This window comes from Trematosphaeria pertusa (assembly GCF_010094035.1).
Source record: "Trematosphaeria pertusa strain CBS 122368 unplaced genomic scaffold BU26scaffold_2, whole genome shotgun sequence".
Taxonomy (NCBI): Eukaryota; Fungi; Ascomycota; class Dothideomycetes; order Pleosporales; family Trematosphaeriaceae; genus Trematosphaeria; species Trematosphaeria pertusa.
In genome coordinates this window covers 182568-199962 of record NW_022987213.1, presented here as the reverse complement: position 1 = coordinate 199962, position 17395 = coordinate 182568, and the positions used below count along the sequence as shown (strand labels likewise).

Below are 17395 nucleotides of genomic sequence, written 5' to 3'. Positions count from 1 at the left end.
TGGCGAAAACCCTTAAAAAACCTTCAAAAAAACCTTGATTGTATGTAAATTTGGGCGGCGGGTTTTGTGATGGCTGCTGACGTAATCCTGGTGCCGCCAACCGTCCAATAACGTCTCGTCTTGGCGGTGTCCGGTGGCGCTAAGTCCCGAGGTCCGCGACACAACTATAAGAATCACTTTTCCTCGCCCTCTCACCTTCCCATCGCCACCTCTTGACTTATCGACTCCCAACCTATTCATCTACGTGACATCCGGAAGGATGTATCGTCTAACATCGTGAGCCTTGCGTTAGCGAGACGGGCGACATCCGCGATCGAGAAAAGCAAACAAACAACGCACAGGAGTTTCGACATCACAACCCAACGACCTACGACCTTGGTGCGACATCACTTTGGACGGCAATCGATAGCCACTTTGTGCGCGACATGGCCGGTCCCGCACAACTATCGTTTCAGCCACCTTCACCTCCACCTTCATCCGGCAAACAAAATACGGAGGACGGAGTGCCGCTAGATTTCGTTGCCAAGAAGACCCAAGGGATTGCAGATTCGGGGGAGGCGAATCCCATGCCGAAGGAGAGACGGGAGGCGAAGGTTACGAAGAGAAAGGAGTTTGTTGATAGCAGTGGCATGGGTTCCGAGAAAGCGATAGAACAGGTTGCAGAGTCATCGAAAGGTGCGGCTGCCGGAAAGCTAGTCAAGAACGATAACGAGTACCCGTTGCCGTCGGAGCTGCCAGCATGGTATGCGAAGATCAAGACCACGGACCGAGGTATGAAAGAGCTAGGCAAGCGGCCCAGTTCGCTCGCGACGCAGGCCTTAACGGCCCTGTCAAGCATGAACGGATGCATGGATCGCTGCGAACAGCAGGGCGTAAGCCGTGCCCAGCTCGGAAAGCTCTTCGAAGAGCTGCGTGACCAAGTGCACAAAGCAGAGATCACGCTTAAGATTGACCGCTTCATCGTCCGCAAGACGAGGTTCCTCGACCCGGAATACGGGCTGCCTCGCATCTTCGCTTCCAAGAAGGTGGACTTCCCATGGGATCTAAAGGCCGACGCCTGGCAGCTCTATAGCCGATGGCGCCAAGAGGTCTTTGAGGTTGACATTTTAAGAGGTATCAAAATTGCTAGAGAAACTGACCGCGGTGGTGACCGCATTGATCCTACCTACAAGGGTAGACAATACGCCGATTTCTACGGGCAGGGCCACCTGGTGCTTGGACAGTGGTGGCCGACGCAGCTGTGCACAGTCCGAGATGGAGCCCACGGCAATCCTCAAGGCGGTATATACGGCAAGAAGGAGAAAGGAGCTTACTCTATCGTCCTTTCAGGGGGAGAATCAACCGACGAGGACAATGGAACCGATATCTGGTACACCCCCACGGACAGCACGGTCCGCATGATCGAATCATGTGATTCAGTGCATAATCCCGTGCGCGTCATTCGATCACACCAGCTGCCGAAACGTAACCGTTATCGACCGGTAGTTGGCCTGCGATACGATGGCCTTTACGAGGTCGTCGAGAAGAAGCCGGTTGATACAGAGAAGGCGGCGTACAAGTTCCATCTGGTCAGGTGCAAGGACCAGCATCCGATTCGCTGTGAAGACAACGCGGCCCGACGGCCGACGCGTTTTGAGATTGCCGGGGACGACGAGCGGCTCCACAGAAGGGCTCTGCGCGAGCTTGCAGAATTAAAGGCACGGCGTGAGGCTGAATAGAAGGCCAGGGAAGAAGCTACTGTTTGTCTTCCCATCGCCATGCAGAATAAACATATTCTAATGCCTCTGGACAACAGAAGAAGGGCTCCGGCTCTAGCTAAACACCAGGGAGCCTCTTTGCGGCAGCCGCCTCCAAAGATAAGCTCGACCCGTCTCTGCGCGACTTCCCTAGGAGGGAAGCACCGACTGGCCCCAATAATCAAGCGTGTTCATACAGTACTAAGCCAAAAGTCTGTTCGCAGCAGGGGTTAGCGAGCTTGGCGGAACATTCACCCCCTGAGTTTAACCACCCATAACTCCACCCCTGATAGTCGTAAATAGACAATTGAGAGCTCGTTTTATTCGCAGGAGCTTAATACCTCATTTGGTAACCATGCGCACGTCGTACAGCGCGTAGGCGTCCCGCAGAGCCTAATTGAACTGAGCACTCATCTAAGAAGCGCAGAGGGGTCCTTCTAAAGTCAAAATGCCGCCATCTACGTTCCCATTGAACTCTCAACTGGGCGGTAGCCCTGTTAATCTTAGGTCGGCGCACCGATCTGAACTTCTTAAGGCCCTCCGCCCTCAACGCCCGATAGGCAGGTTTCCTGGACACTCGCCCGGTGAGCCCTGCCTCTGCCAACAGCGGTAAGTACTCGATTTTCGGCGTTTTTTGAGCGTAACGGTACAGCTGTCGAATATCGCGACGCGATAGCTTATGGAGGCGCCCGATCGATGGCAGCTTTCGCAGGTGCCAGTTGTGAGAAATCGATTAATGGTTTTCTGTACGCAGCGCGTTGTGCAGCTGAATTCTTCTCCAGTCGTAACACCAGCCTCCCACTTTGAAATAATCGACTCCCGCTGTTGCACAGTTAATTCGGCATGCCGGCGATGATTATGCGAAATTTCCTGGCCAAAAGAACGTATTTGTGGTGGCATTGGGTGGTGTTGAAGGTGAGGTGGCTTTTTTGGGTGGGACGCGTTGACGCGCCACGCGAACAGACTTTTGGCCTGGCACTGTATGCCTGCAGCAGCCACCGATTGTGAGAGGACGTTCTCAGAGCTCGGGGACGTTGTTGAAGTACGACGTCTAAGTAAGAAGCCTGATCCGCTCTCCGCCCTGCAGGCCTACGGAGCTGGAAGCGCCTTGGCCTGAAGCCTCGCAAAAGCTTCTCAGGGGATGACGGCACGTGACCGTTTTATTCACGCGCTACGCTTTTCAAGCTATAAACAAGCCAATCAAACAAGCCGGAGCGAAATTCCTAACAGATCAAACCAAACAAGCCAATCAGAGCCAAAGAATCAAGTCAAACAAGCTTTCTGCGAGAGCTTGTTTCGCTTACTTGTTGCCAGGTCTGCTCTGGACAGCCTACGACTGGCTTTACGGCCACACCCGGCGCACCCCTACCAACACAACCTTTAAGGGCCCTGACAACTACTCGAAACGTACATTGGGATCCTCGCGTAGAATGGTCCTAGGTTTGATTGTCATAGGTCCTGGCGATGTGATAGTGGCCTCGTTGGATGTGTTGACCGACTCTCTCCATACTACGGGGCCTGAGCTCTTGGGAGCTAAATCTGCAGCCAAGGGACTACCCTCAGCGTGACTCGACACCGTATCTGAGCTTTGGACATAGGCCTCTGTTGCTGCTGCACTGACAAGCGATTCGGATGAAGAAGTGTTTCCGACCGGGTCAGATCGGATGGTGACCCATGGGAATTGATTGCTGATGCTTGTCTCCAGCGCCGGGTCGGTACGGTCAAGCTCGAACGTTGCGCTCTTGATACCCTTCGGCTTCCCCACTTCAGCAGGCACAGGCGTCGATGAGATCACGACGCCAGGGAAGCGCTCTTCTAACTCTCTTCGTCGACTTGGCGTTATGTCTGCTTCCGCAATGGCGAAGGTGACGCCTCGCACGTAGGAAGGAATCACCTCCTCCCTCACATCCTTCCAGGAGATAGGTTCATCGTCGAGGCCGTTGCAATCGGCGTCGAGGACGGAGTCGCGCTCGTCTGCGGAATCCCCATTCACGTCGTGAGTTGCTTCCTTGTCCGAATCCCCTCTGAGTATGGTGTCCCGAATTTCTGCGCCTATCTTCGCAAATTCCAAAATCAGATTATTGCCATCGACAAAATGTCGTCCGAGATCTCGGTCGCCGGCAAAGACCAAAAGGTCTAGCGTTTGTCCCCTGGACAGACATTAGCTGACCATGCGGAGGAGGTAGGATCAGAGGGTGGTTCTGCTTACGGCTTGTAGACTTCATCCCCTGTGGGAGGGGCACCCTTCTCTTCGATGCTTCTCAGCGTGTGAAAGAGGTCCGTCTCCGTCTCTTTCAGTAGAAACTGAAAGTGCTTCATCGTAGCTGCGTACCCTATATTTTCGCGAGCTGATGGGGGGCGTGCGAGATGGGTGGAAGGCGAGATTCGTTTGGCTCCGAGTGCTACGATTTCAACTCTGGGTACGCCGGTCGCTCTTGCCACGCACAAGATGCCCCAGAGTTAGTATCCGCCTGTGTGGAGTGGCGTGCTCGCTGTTATATTCGGGACGAAATGCCGGTTGGATCGCAAGCCTCTGTGAGACGGGGCGCCACGGGGGGCGGGGCTAACGCACGCGGGCGATGGGCAATATATGCTTGTTAGACGAAGACGTCGCGAACACAGCGCCGAAGTACTCGCATCAGAGACACAATAATGGGTTGTCGAAGTGTGCGGCGTACGGTGAGGTGAGGTTGGAGTTCCAGGTGGAAACAGACCCACCACCACCTTGGCGGGCTTGGCGTGGGGATTTCGTCATCAGCCGGCGCACGTCCCCACCCGACGCACGATTTTCAGATGCTCGCACCCACAACTTTTGAAGCTGTAGAGCTGTATATATATAGTAAAATCACCAGATTTTTTAGAGTAGCGCTTGCAGAAGCCTGATAAACTAATTGGCAACGATAAATTACGTGCGATAGCGCTGTGGGAGCCGTACTTGACGGGTGCGCGTGGCAGGGCCCGGTGTGGGCACCCCATCTACGATGGATGAGAAATCCACATCCACAACCTTAGTATCGTCTAATACATCAGGAGGGCGTGCAGGAGCCTTGAGGCGACGTCGATTACCCTTTTCGGATAATTATATATCCTGTTTGAGTTGTTTTTCAGCCTCTCGCGCAATCCTAGCTTTCTCGCGCGCTGCGGCCTTCGCGCGCTGCTCCTGTATACGTATTTCCTTTGCCACCAACTTCATGCGGCGCCTCTCCTCAAGCATAGCGGCCTTCTGCTCCTTCTCCTGCTGCTTGCGCTGTATTTCCTGGTCCTTCTGTTGTTGTTGTTGTTGTTCGGCGGCGTCTTTTTCTGCCTGCCTTGCTTGGGCGTCCTGAACTTTGGATGGCGACTAGAATATCGCTCCACCAGAGTAATCCTTTAGCGCTTTAAGTAGTAGAGCCTTGCCACGCTGTCGGCGCTTCTTCTTATTTATAAGAGCCTCTTTGAGTCGTTCGTTTTCATGCTAGAGGAGGGTTTTCTGTACGGCCATCACGTGAATCGTCTGGCTAAGCTGCTAGGAGCGTTTATCGTAGATATTCTCCACTACCTAGCGAAGTAAGCGCTTAATTTTTCTCTAATCTAAAGCGCTAAGCACTAACGTAGTACTATTGCTTAAAGAGGGCCTCTTAGTCTCTATAGTCTTAAATCTTTTAAGAATAACCTTAGGGTCTAGTAGTAAGAGCCTAGTTACTTTAAAGGCCTTAGTAATCGTATTTTCCTTAAAGGCTGTATGCTAGGCCTTATAGAACATGCGGAAGAAGTCTCTCTTTGTAATAGAAGTAAGGCTCTAGCAGTTATATATAAAGTTGCTAAGTTTAGTAGAGTAGACAGTTAAGAGAGGCTTAAAGAGAGCGATATTAAGAGGCTAGAGCGTATAGGTAGAATGTGGCGGATATATAGCTAGAAGAATTCGATTCTTATTATAGAAGTTAATAAACTTTATTAATATATATAAGTCGTAGCTATCTAGAATAAGTAATTAATAGAATTACTTTACCTTTACCTTTGTTTTCTTATTAAATACCTGTTAAAGCTATGCTAGCCCTAGCTTATTATTTGTCTATCTACTTAGTAATAAGGTAAAGAACACCTTATACTCTATAGAATTAAAATCTTAAAGCTATAAGTCTTATATATTTCTAGAAATAGTCTAATATATAAGCGTAGGCGTAAGAGAACTACTATTAGCGTAAATATAGGCTATTATAGTTATCTACTCTCTATTACTATTCTAAAGAACTTGCTTAATTTCGCTATAGTTATATTAACGTTAGAAGAATATACGCTTTATCTTAGTTACTACTCTAATTAGAAAGCTCTTCTTATCTATATTATATATATTACGCGACTTAACGTCGTACTAGGTAATCTTCTCGTCTAGAAGCTTAAAATATAGGCTGTATTTGAAGGCGGAATCTGCGCGGTAGCGTAAGGAATTAATGCTAGAGGCCTATTAAGAAACTAGCTAAACTTCGTACCGTGCGATAAACTAATTAACCTAGTTTTTTCTAGGCTCTTTTCTAGCTATTTCTGCTGCGAAATTTCTTATTATCTCTCTTGTAGGTAGTAGGCCTCGTCCGCAGAGCTAGTTAATATATTGTACAAGCTCTTTTTCTTGTATAGAGTTAAGAAGTCGCGAATTATTAACCTGCTCCGCACGGGTGCTCTAAAGCTTCTAGTAACGCCTTAATAGCGTTGAGCGCTCAACACTATACTTTATCGCAGTCTGCGTATAATTAGGCTTTTCTCCAAGCTTTAGCGACTTTAACGACTCCAGCGCTGCCTCAATAGGCTCCATATTGGTGGTGTTACGTGGGGTGGAAATTTCACGAATTTTGGTGTTGACTGTGCGTCGGGTGGGGACGTGCGCCGGCTGATGAAACACGGTATTTTGCACTTCATGGGTTTATCGTCTACCCTACGCCTCCTACTACTATCCACGTCGCGCCTGTACCAAACTATCGGGGGTGTTTCTGTAGAGGTATATTACTCGGCCCTTCCTCTGTCTGAGCTTTGGCGCGTGAATTACAAAGTAAAAACGCGCTAGTTCGCGTGCCGTGGCACTAGCGCCATGGCACGGACGCTTTCTCGACCGCATTCTCGACCCCGCCGCGACTCAAACTCTCTGCCTCAATCAGCGGCTGCCTCTCAACCCACCGATACTCGCATTCTCGACCGCATTCTCCCAACTTACTACTACAGCACCGCTAAACCGTCACACACAACCTCGCCGCTACCTGCCGCCAGCAGCCATGGCGAATGATGATCAGCTCAAGCTCACATTCGCGCAGGTGCTGAAGAAGGTATATTCCTAAGCCAGAGCACGCTGCATTGCTTGCTCACGGGTACTCACAGAATCTTCCCGCATCTACTTCGCTCGAAGAGCCGGTTGTCGCGGATTCGCATAACGGCGAAGAGGATAGCGCGGAGCAGACCCCAGCAACCGACGCCCCGCCTCAGCCTTCAACTCCAGCGTTGTCAGCAGCCATAGACAACATCACGGCCGATTTTGAGAAGAAGGTGAAAGAGTTGTTTGAGAGAAGACAGCGAGAACGAGAGGCCGATTACACGCCCACCCGGAGGGTCCTGAAGTCCTCGAGGTTTACCTCAGCGGGCACTCGATCCCCTTCCGCAATTCCCGACCGCTCTCCTCTTCCACAAGTTCCAACATCACTGCGAACAGTCGCCACGACCAGCTCAGCCCTGGCTCGACTACTACAAGAAGCAGCGCCAGCCCCGCCTCAAGACGAGGGTGAAAGTGGGGGCTCCGACAGCAACGTTGCTCCCATGGCGCCCATTGCCCCGCCGTCCACCGATTCCGAACTTAGCGACGCCTCCGATAACGAGAGCTTGCTCAACGACGACCTGCAGTTGCTACCACAAGAGTTCATCGTCCCTCTCCCCATAGAGGGGCGGCAGGTTAGCATGTACAGAGACGCGATCAACCACAGCAAGGACATACTGAAAGCCTTTGCTAAGCACCCTCAGGGATTTTCTGAGCAACACAAGGTCGACGAGGTACTGCAGCGGCTACGTTGCATCGAGACATACATGGATCTTATCTACAGCGAAAGCTGCACCTCGCAAGTCATCGGAGCATCCACACATGTTCAACAACAGGCGCAATGGACCCTCGACAATTCCGTCAAGTTCAGGTTCTTAGGAACTCTATTACACAAACTACGGGAGCGCGACATGCATGTCATACTCGTCATTGAGAAGGACGATGAGCGCCTGTTCGACATAGTCGAGACGTTCCTGAAGGGCAAGTTCGTTAACCTCAAGTCTCCCACGCGTGGTCGACAAGCGGACCTCGCACATGTTGAAGGCAATGTAATGGTGACAGTGCTGTCGAGCAACTCCAGCCCCGTTGTACGACCGCCAGATCTCGTCGTCTGCCTTGATGGCTGCCTCGAAGCCGCACAGATCCGGAAGAAGAGTTGGACTATGACCCCAGATCGATCTGTGGTTCCGCTCATTCACCTGGTCATTCCCAGGACTGTCGACCATATCCAGCGATACGTCTCTCAAAACCTCAGACGACTGCACACCATCATCGCAAGCCTGGCACAATTCCAGGGTGAATATGGACACGCAATGTATGCGCATAGTCCTCGAACAGATGTCGCAGCTGAGGGCGTCGTTGCTTTCCTCGTCGCAAGCGAAGAAGACGGTCAAGCGCAGGCTGACTGGCCTCTCCCGACCATTAGTAGCATTAAGGAGTTCCAATCACAGCAGTCACAAGAAACTATCACTTCGCCGCCGCCTGGTCCTGCGGCATCAGCGAAGCGACCCTTGGTAAGTGCAGGTTGATTGATATTCATCGTCGTCCAGTTCATGGTTTACTAACGGCTTCTAGGATGCCAAGGCCCTCCATCCTGCCAAACGCATGCGCTCGGCGCTACAGCCGCAGACAAGCCCAACCCAGCTCGAGCGAGATTAACGAGATCACGCACATGGTTATGGACGATCAGAGAAAGCTTTGAAAACGTACTGCTGATCCGCCCAGAGGGGTTTCGTGATACGTTGTTGCAGTTATTTTGCTTAGGGGAAGTTGATAGTGCTATTTTGAATAGCGAAAAGCGTGCCATATCTACTTTGAGGCTAAAGTGTATTAACTATTGATTGATTTCGGTATTACGGCTCTCTTCGAGCTCTGTTAGCTGTGAGACAACTATTTGAGCTCTGTCGAACTTAACACGCTGTTAAAGCTTGGTTAACACGCTGTTGGCATTCTGTTAATACATAGAGCTCTGTTAACACCAGAGCTCTATTGGCAAAAACTAATATCAACTCCCTGAGAGAGACGAAGTAACTGATACCCAGATCATAGTGTTCTCCGGCGCTTGGCACCTCTCGGATGCGCGAGGTGGGCTGGTGCTCAACACCATGTAGCTGCACGCAGCGGAATAATAACCAGCGCAGTAACAACCCCATACGCTACCATGCCGCAGCTGTCCAGGACGCGCTGGGTAGTGTTGATAACGCTGCCCTGTGCAGCTAAGTCTCCTGTAGCAGCTGCTAGGAGTGCTCCTTCCTTATACGTAGGTCGTTCTGCAGCATATGTTAAGCCTTGACATCTGTTAGAAGCATTTTAAGCGCTAAAATATGTTAGCAGCATTTTAAACGTTAAATATATTAGTAGCAATAACTTAAAATACACGTCTTCTATATAGTAAGTTTTACTAAAAGAAATATTATCTATATAATAAAGACGGTATTTTTATATTTTCTAAATACGCGGTATAGTATTATTAAAATAATTAGTAGGCGCGCTACTCTTATTCTACTAGATTTAAAAAATATAGTAGTATTAATACCTCTAATTATATAGATATTACTAAGATTCTCTTTTCTTCTATTTTAGAAGTATTCTACTAAGATAAAGCTCTATAAACCTCTATATATAAATCTTAGAGAAATAGACTCTATATTAGAGAAAATTCTACTCTATAGAGTTAGATTACGTAAATTTACTTTATATTATAAATTCTTAGTATTTACTACTAAGCTTTCTCTTTACTATCTATACTATATATTAGCTATTAATACTATCTATTTATCTTTAGTATATTTAGAGGTTAGTCTAAGCTTTCTATTAGAAGAGTATATAGAGTAATTTTCTAGAAACTTAGTAGAGATAGATAGGCTAGATTCTTAGATACTTTATAAAGATATAAGTATAAAGACTAGATTAATAAGTAGAAAAGAAAAAGTATTTTATAAAAAGTATAATAGGTAACTTTAGACTTTAGATTAAATAGTAGAATAATTATCTTATTTCTTAAATATATTAAGAGTATAGATTTAAATAGAAATTCTTTAAATTTTATTTTATTACTATACTTTCTTAAACTTTTTATAGATTCTTCTAGATATTATAATATATTCTAGAAGAAGTTAAAAAAATTAAGTAGATAAGCTATTAATATCTAAAAGTATTAGAAAGATACTTTTTCTAGCTATATTTCTAGTAGCTTTATAATCTATAAAGAATATAGTAAAGATTAAACTAAAAGAGTCTAGAGTCTAAATATTAGATTATTATATAATAGCTACTACTATTATAGTAGATAAGAATCTATAATAAGAGTCTAGAAGATAAAGCTATATTATATATAGACTAGATAAGAAAAGTAATAAAAAGTAGTCTAAAAGTATATAAATATTCTTTTATAAATTATACTAAAGAATACTATAAGAAGATTTAGTAAAGAATAATAAATAATAAGAAATATATATATATATATATCTATAAAAACGTATAGAAAGATTCTATATTCTCTTAGTAGAAAGAGTAGCTAAAAAAGTTAAAAGAAATTTTTTTTTTTAAAAAAAAAGATATATCTTTTAGACGTAGAGTTAAAAGTAAGTATCTTAATTATACTATAGTCTATATAGTATAATCTTATTAAATAAAAGAGAATTACTAGTTTTATAATCTAGTAGTAGTCTAAGATACTTTTATAGATCTATATAGAATACTTCTTAAGTATTAATTAATTCTAGTAAATATAACTTAACTAGAGTATTATAGTAAACCTACTATAGATCTTTTAGTACTAATTAGCTATTAATTATTAAGTACTATATATAGATACGCGTACTAAAAAATATAAATATTAGACTAATATTATCTTTAACTATATCTTTATATTACTTACCTTTTATTTCTAGAAAAAAAGTAGAGATATATAGATAGTTTTTTAGAGTAGCTCTTAAAAACTCTAAATAATATAGAAAGAGATCTCTATTACGTTACTTTTTTAAGAAAATCTATTAAATAGATAAAAGTATTTTAGTAGCTAAATTTATATATTTACTAATATCTATAGTATAATTATAGCTAGAATAGTAAACTAAAGTAACTAGATAGCTAATACTAAAGCTCTCTAATATACTAATAAGCGTATTTAGAATATCTAATAGATAATTCTATATAAAGATAAAGAGTAGAAAGATATATATTAAACTAGTAATACTACTATTACTAATCTACTTAAGTATATTCTATAGAAACTAGAGAACTTTACTAAAGTATTAGATAAGAAAAAGTAGTACTCTATAACCTAGATATAAGTTTTAGATAAGTAAGATTAATATTCTAAATAAGTAACGCCTAGTAATAATAATATTATTCTTAAATTAAAACTATAAAGTACTAAGTAAATTACTAGAATTAGGTTATAGTAGTAGTCTTCTTTAAATAGATTCTTTAGATTAGGTAATAGTTCTAGGTTTAGTATATATAGTAGGTTTAGTAGAAATAGTACGTTTAGTAGTAGTAGTAGAATTTTAGCTTTTTTTAGTATAAAAAATAAGTCTTTAGAAGCTCTTAGTTCTTAAATATAAGAGACTTCTAGAGGTTTACTTTCTCTATAAAATTTATAGTAGTTAAGAGTTAGTAGTTACTATAGTAGATATATAAAGTATAAGTACTAAAGAATATAGCTTAAATATTAGTTAGATAGTAGACTTTAGTAATTTTTATTTTATTTTAAGAAATAGAGTCTACTCTATAGATATAAATAGAAATAAATAGAGTTTTATAGTAGTTTTAGTAGTAGAAGCTATTAAATAGAGTAGTATTTATAATCTAGTTAATATTAGAATTATAGTACTATAGCTAGTAGATTCTAAGAATAGAGTATATTTCTAGCTTTATTATATAGAGCTAGATTTCTTTTATATAGTTATATATATAGAGCTTTATAGTTTTAAAGTATTAAAAAAAATTTAAAGAGATAAAAAAATCTTCTTTATAAAGAATATATAAAATACTACTTTTTAGATTTTCTTTAAATTTTAAAGAATTATTCTTTAAGATATAAAAAAGAGTTCTTTAAAATTTAAAGAAAAAATATAGTTTTAACTTATCTAGTCTAGCTATTAATATATCTATTCTTAGCTTTTTATATTACTAGTTAGATTATATAGACTTTTTCTTTCTAATAAAAACGCTATACTCTAATAGTATTCTTTCTAGAGAAAAGATTAACCTCTTTAAGTTATAAAGAAGAGTTTTTAAAATCTTAAAGAAAATTCTTTAAATTATTAAGAAAATTTAAAGAGATAAAGAAACTTTCTTTATAGAGAATATATAAAATACTACTTCTTAGATTCTTTTTAAATTTTAAAGAAGAGTTTTTTAAGATAATAAATAGTAGTATTTAGAAGATAAAATATATACTAGTAGTATTATAGAGTAAGATAAATAATATACTCTTCTTAAAAAAGCTTTAAAGTATTAAGTATATTCTAGTATATTCTCTTACTCTCTTCTCTCTAGAGAAAAATTAACCTCTATATATTTTAAAGAAGAGTTCTTAAAATATTAAAGAAAATTCTTTAAAGTATTAAGAAGAAATTTAAAGAAATAAAGAAACCTTTTTTATAAAAAAATAAGAGTCTCTTTAAAATTTAAAGAATTATTCTTTAAGTAGAAATAGTACTCTAAATAATATACTTTACTATTAAACTACCTATATTATTAAACTATCTAAAAATACTAAGTCTCTACTAAATACTACTATCTTATTTAGATTACTCTAACTCTAAGCTACTTAAGATAAATCTAGATAAGCTATTTAACTTATCTATATTATCTTTAACTATCTAGTATATTTATATATTATACTCTAGCTTACTATAGTATCTATAGTATTACTAAGCTAGCTAGCTATTATGTGCTACTACCTCTTTACGCTACTTTTTACTTTTATTCTAATTTATAGTTTCTCTTTAAGTAACTAGCTATAAGCTAGCTTTAATTATAAAAGTATTCTCTTTTTAAATTTACTTTCTTTTACGTAAATTATACTTCTTTTTCTATATATTAGCTACTTAAAGCTAGGTAACTTTAGACTCTATAAGTACTAGCTAATACGCTATTAGCTTATTACCTTTCTTAAGCTAATTAAGTAACTTAATAATATAAGTTAGTAATAAATTAAGATACTATATAATTTTTCTTTAAATTAGAGTTAATTATAACTTTAATTTAGTAGAATTACTAGGTATTTTATACTTCTAGGTAGTAGTATTATTAGTAGAGAGTATTAGCGTACGTAATTAAACTTTAAGCTTTAATACTACTAAATCTAGGTTAAATAGAACTAAGCTAGCGTTTCTAAATTTTACTCTAATATTATTATTTATAATTAATGTGTAAAAAGTTATATAAAATATAAGTAGAAACTTAGTTTTTATAATATAGTTAATATAGCTATATATTAGAATTTTAACTTAGTAGCTATATACTACTTTTAATAGTAAGAAGTAGCTAATATTAAGTAGCTATAAAAGATATAATAAATATACTAGTATATAGAGAGCTATAATTTTATTCTTCTTATAGTACTACTAGAATTTAATAGAGCTATAGCTTTTATAGCTATTTAAAATTAGTAAATAATATATATCTATAATATAACTCTTAGTATATACGTTAAAGTACTTTAACTATATAATACTAACTTTATTTATTATCTAGCTACTTTTAGAAATAGCTATAACTTAGTTATATAGTAGCTAGCTATCTTTATACTATACTAAGAGATAGTTTTTTTTTATAATAATAAGAAATAGTAGAATCTATATATTATCTACTACTCTTACTATTATAATTACTAAAATCTACTTATAATTATCTAGTTAAAAACTCTTTAGTTATAATTATCTCTTAGAGCTAGTAACTACTATCTAAGGTAATATTATTTCTATTATAAAGCTAGATTTATTAAAATTATACGTATCTTTATTAGTAATACTATACTTTACCTTTATATTACTAACTAGGTTAAACTACGTCTAAATAATTATAGAATCTTCTTACTTTACTCTCTAATAGTTATACTAGTAATTAAGCTATATTTTAAGCTTAGAATAGTATATAATAAAGTAGTTTAGCTAGTTCTTATCTATAACCTTTTCTCTCTACTTAGTAAGTAGCTTATTAGCTATATCTTAAATAGTAGTAAGCTAAAAGATAAATTCTTACGTATCTAGATTAAGTATATACTTAACTATTATCTACTCTTTATTCTTTATAAGCTTTATTTAATTAGATATCTTTTTATATTTTTAAGTTACTTTATTACGTTAATTATAAACATACTTCTAAGGTATAATATAGAGAGCTATAGTATATTATAAGCTTAGCTCTAGATTTTATTAAATAGTCTAGAGCGTAAGCTATATCTAGAGTTTATCTAAAGTTAATTAGACGTTTATAGAGAGCTTTATAATAAAAATAATAGTATTTAGTAGAGACTTAGTATTTTTAGATAGTTTAATAGTATAGGTAGTTTAATAGTAAAGTATATTATACTATATATAAAACTTATACTTATATAGAAAATACTATATAGTAGAAAACTAGATCTATATCTACTAGATTTATTAATCTTATTCTAGTATTATTAATAGTATAAAGTCTTTTAGATTATATTAGTAATTATATTAAGTATATATATAATAAAGTTATTTAGCTAGTTCTTATCTATAATCTTTTTTTTCTACTTAGTAAGTAGCTTATTAGCTATATTTTAAATAGTAGTAAGCTAGAGAGTATATTCTTATACGTCTAGATCTAGTATATACTTAACTATTATCTACTCTTTATTCTTTATAAGCTTTATTAAATTAGATATTTTTTTTATATTATAAAGTAACTCTATAGTATTAATAGTAAATATTCTTCTACTCTATATTATAGAGAGCTATAGCGTACTATAAGCTTAGCTCTAGATTCTATTAAATAGTCTAAAGTATAAGCTATATCTAGAATTTATCTAAAGTTAATTAGATATTTATAGAAAGCTTTATAATAGAAATAGTAGTATTTAGTAAAGACTTAGTATTTTTAAAACTTTTATTTATATAGAGCTTTTATTTAAAAAGTATATTATAAGTATTAATATAGCTTTAGAAATTATTATACTTCTTATATTACTAGAAGTATATTATTAAGCTTTACTTTATATTAAATAGATTATACTCTTAGTTATTACTAGAGTATTTTCTACTAAAATATATTAATAATTAATATTACCTATAACTTATTTCTAAGTATAATATTTTAACTCTACTTTATTAAAGCTTTTTAGCTTTATTATATCTTTATAGTTAGATACTACCTATTATCTATTAAGATATTAAACTAGAGAATATTCTTATTTTCTTCTATAGTCTATTCTACGTTAAACTATTAGACTTTAGTCTAGTAAAAGTAGATAGCTCTTTATAATCTTTATATAGTATAGTTAGCTATACTACTTCTAAGATTAATCTATACCTTTATAAAAACTCTAGTAGAGGCTCTAGATATATATATACTATTAATATTTAGTCTTTTAGTATTATTATCTTCTAGTATAGTTATAGTCTTCTAGAATATAGTAAGAACTTATAACTATTCTAGTATAAATAGATTATTAAGAAAGTAAAAAACTAGAACTCTAATAATCTACTTAATATTTTATTAGATATACTAGTTATAAACTTAAAGTAGTAATATTTAGCTAAAGAGTTTTAGAAAAAGTATAGAAGCTAGAGAGATACTAGAGTAAAATTAGATAGTCTAATCTAATAGCTATTAACTCTACTATCTTCTACTAAGATAATTACTATTTTTAAAACTCTAAAATCTAATAGTATATAAGATTATAGACTTTCTAGTATTTTAGCTTATCTAGTTTTAAAGAGAATATATAATAGTAAGGCTTTTTATACTCTATTTAGAACTCTAAGATTTAGAAATATATTAGGTTAAAGATCTTATATTATTCTAGTACGTCTATTTTTAAAGATTTATTAGCTTCTATTATATTTTATTAGCTAGCGTATATTTCTATCTAATATATAATTTTTAGATACTTATACCTATAACTTTTAAAGCTATAGAGCTATATATATATATAGTAAAATTACTAAATTTTTTAGAGTAGTATTTATAGAAGTCTAATAAACTAATTAGTAATAATAAATTATATATAATAGTACTATAGAAGCTATACTTAATAGATATATATAGTAGAGCTTAGTATAGATACTTTATTTATAATATATAAGAAATCTATATCTATAATCTTAGTATTCTCTAATATATTAGAAGAGTATATAGAAGTTTTAAAGTAACTTTAATTACTTTTTTAGAATAATTATATATTCTATTTAAGTTATTTTTTACTCTTTTATATAATTTTAGTTTTCTTATATACTATAGTCTTTATATACTACTTCTATATATATATTTTCTTTACTACTAACTTTATATAATACCTTTTCTTAAGTATAGTAGTCTTCTACTTCTTCTTCTACTACTTATACTATATTTTCTAGTTCTTCTATTATTATTATTATTATTTAGTAGCGTCTTTTTCTATCTACTTTACTTAGATATTCTAAACTTTAGATAGTAACTAGAATATTACTCTACTAGAGTAATTCTTTAGTACTTTAAGTAATAGAGTCTTATTATACTATTAGTACTTCTTCTTATTATAAAAGTTTTTTTAAGTTATTTATTTTTATACTAGAAAAGAGTTTTCTATATAACTATTATATAAATTATCTAGCTAAGCTACTAGAAGTATTTATTATAGATATTCTCTACTATCTAGTAAAGTAAGTACTTAATTTTTCTCTAATCTAAAGTACTAAGTACTAATATAGTACTATTACTTAAAGAAAACCTCTTAGTCTCTATACTTTTAAATCTTTTAAGAATAACCTTTAAGTCTAGTAGTAAAAGTCTAGTTACTTTAAAGGTTTTAGTAATTATATTTTTCTTAAAGACTATATACTAGATCTTATAGAATATATAAAAGAAGTTTTTCTTTATAAAAAAGTAAGGCTCTAGTAGTTATATATAAAGTTACTAAGTTTAGTAGAATAGATAGTTAAGAGAAAGTTAAAGAAAGTAATATTAAGAGGCTAGAGTATATAGATAGAATATAGTAAATATATAGCTAAAAGAATTTAATTCTTATTATAGAAGGTAATAAACTCTATTAATATATATAAGCTATAGCTATCTAGAATAAGTAATTAATAAGATTATCTTACTATTATCTTTATTTTCTTATTAAATATCTATTAAAGCTATACTAGCTCTAGCTTATTATTTATCTATCTACTTAGTAATAAGGTAAAGAATATCTTATACT

The 17395-nt window shown here is 36.6% G+C and overlaps 3 protein-coding genes across 3 annotated transcripts; 2 read left to right on the top strand and 1 right to left on the bottom strand.

Moving 5' to 3' along the window:
- The first annotated feature begins 188 nt into the window (after positions 1-188).
- On the top strand, positions 189-1974 carry BU26DRAFT_134308 (uncharacterized protein). The gene has a single exon (XM_033819706.1). It carries the CDS (start codon positions 426-428, stop codon positions 1716-1718), a length of 1293 nt encoding a protein of 430 aa, XP_033689147.1. The 5' UTR covers positions 189-425; the 3' UTR covers positions 1719-1974.
- A 734-nt stretch (positions 1975-2708) lies between these two features.
- BU26DRAFT_599963 (uncharacterized protein) lies at positions 2709-4327 on the bottom strand. Its single transcript, XM_033835134.1, has 2 exons — positions 3946-4327; positions 2709-3886 (listed from the first exon to the last, which is right to left on the bottom strand). Exons 1-2 carry the CDS (start codon positions 4053-4055, stop codon positions 3133-3135), a joined length of 864 nt encoding a protein of 287 aa, XP_033689146.1. The 5' UTR covers positions 4056-4327; the 3' UTR covers positions 2709-3132.
- Positions 4328-6868: 2541 nt separating this feature from the next.
- On the top strand, positions 6869-8863 carry BU26DRAFT_546515 (uncharacterized protein). Its single transcript, XM_033831844.1, has 3 exons — positions 6869-7030; positions 7083-8525; positions 8587-8863. The coding sequence occupies exons 1-3, from the start codon at positions 6980-6982 to the stop codon at positions 8668-8670; spliced, it is 1578 nt and encodes a 525-aa protein (XP_033689145.1). The 5' UTR covers positions 6869-6979; the 3' UTR covers positions 8671-8863.
- Positions 8864-17395: the final 8532 nt, after the last annotated feature.

Coding starts and splice junctions, on each gene's coding strand:
- BU26DRAFT_599963 (XM_033835134.1), bottom strand. CDS start 4,055: ATGAAGCACTTTCAGTTTCTACTGAAAGAGACGGAGACGGACCTCTTT. Junction 3,887..3,945: donor GGGGATGAAGTCTACAAGCC/GTAAGCAGAACC, acceptor ATGTCTGTCCAG/GGGACAAACGCTAGACCTTT.
- BU26DRAFT_546515 (XM_033831844.1), top strand. CDS start 6,980: ATGGCGAATGATGATCAGCTCAAGCTCACATTCGCGCAGGTGCTGAAG. Junction 7,031..7,082: donor TCGCGCAGGTGCTGAAGAAG/GTATATTCCTAA, acceptor GGGTACTCACAG/AATCTTCCCGCATCTACTTC. Junction 8,526..8,586: donor CATCAGCGAAGCGACCCTTG/GTAAGTGCAGGT, acceptor AACGGCTTCTAG/GATGCCAAGGCCCTCCATCC.
- BU26DRAFT_134308 (XM_033819706.1), top strand. CDS start 426: ATGGCCGGTCCCGCACAACTATCGTTTCAGCCACCTTCACCTCCACCT.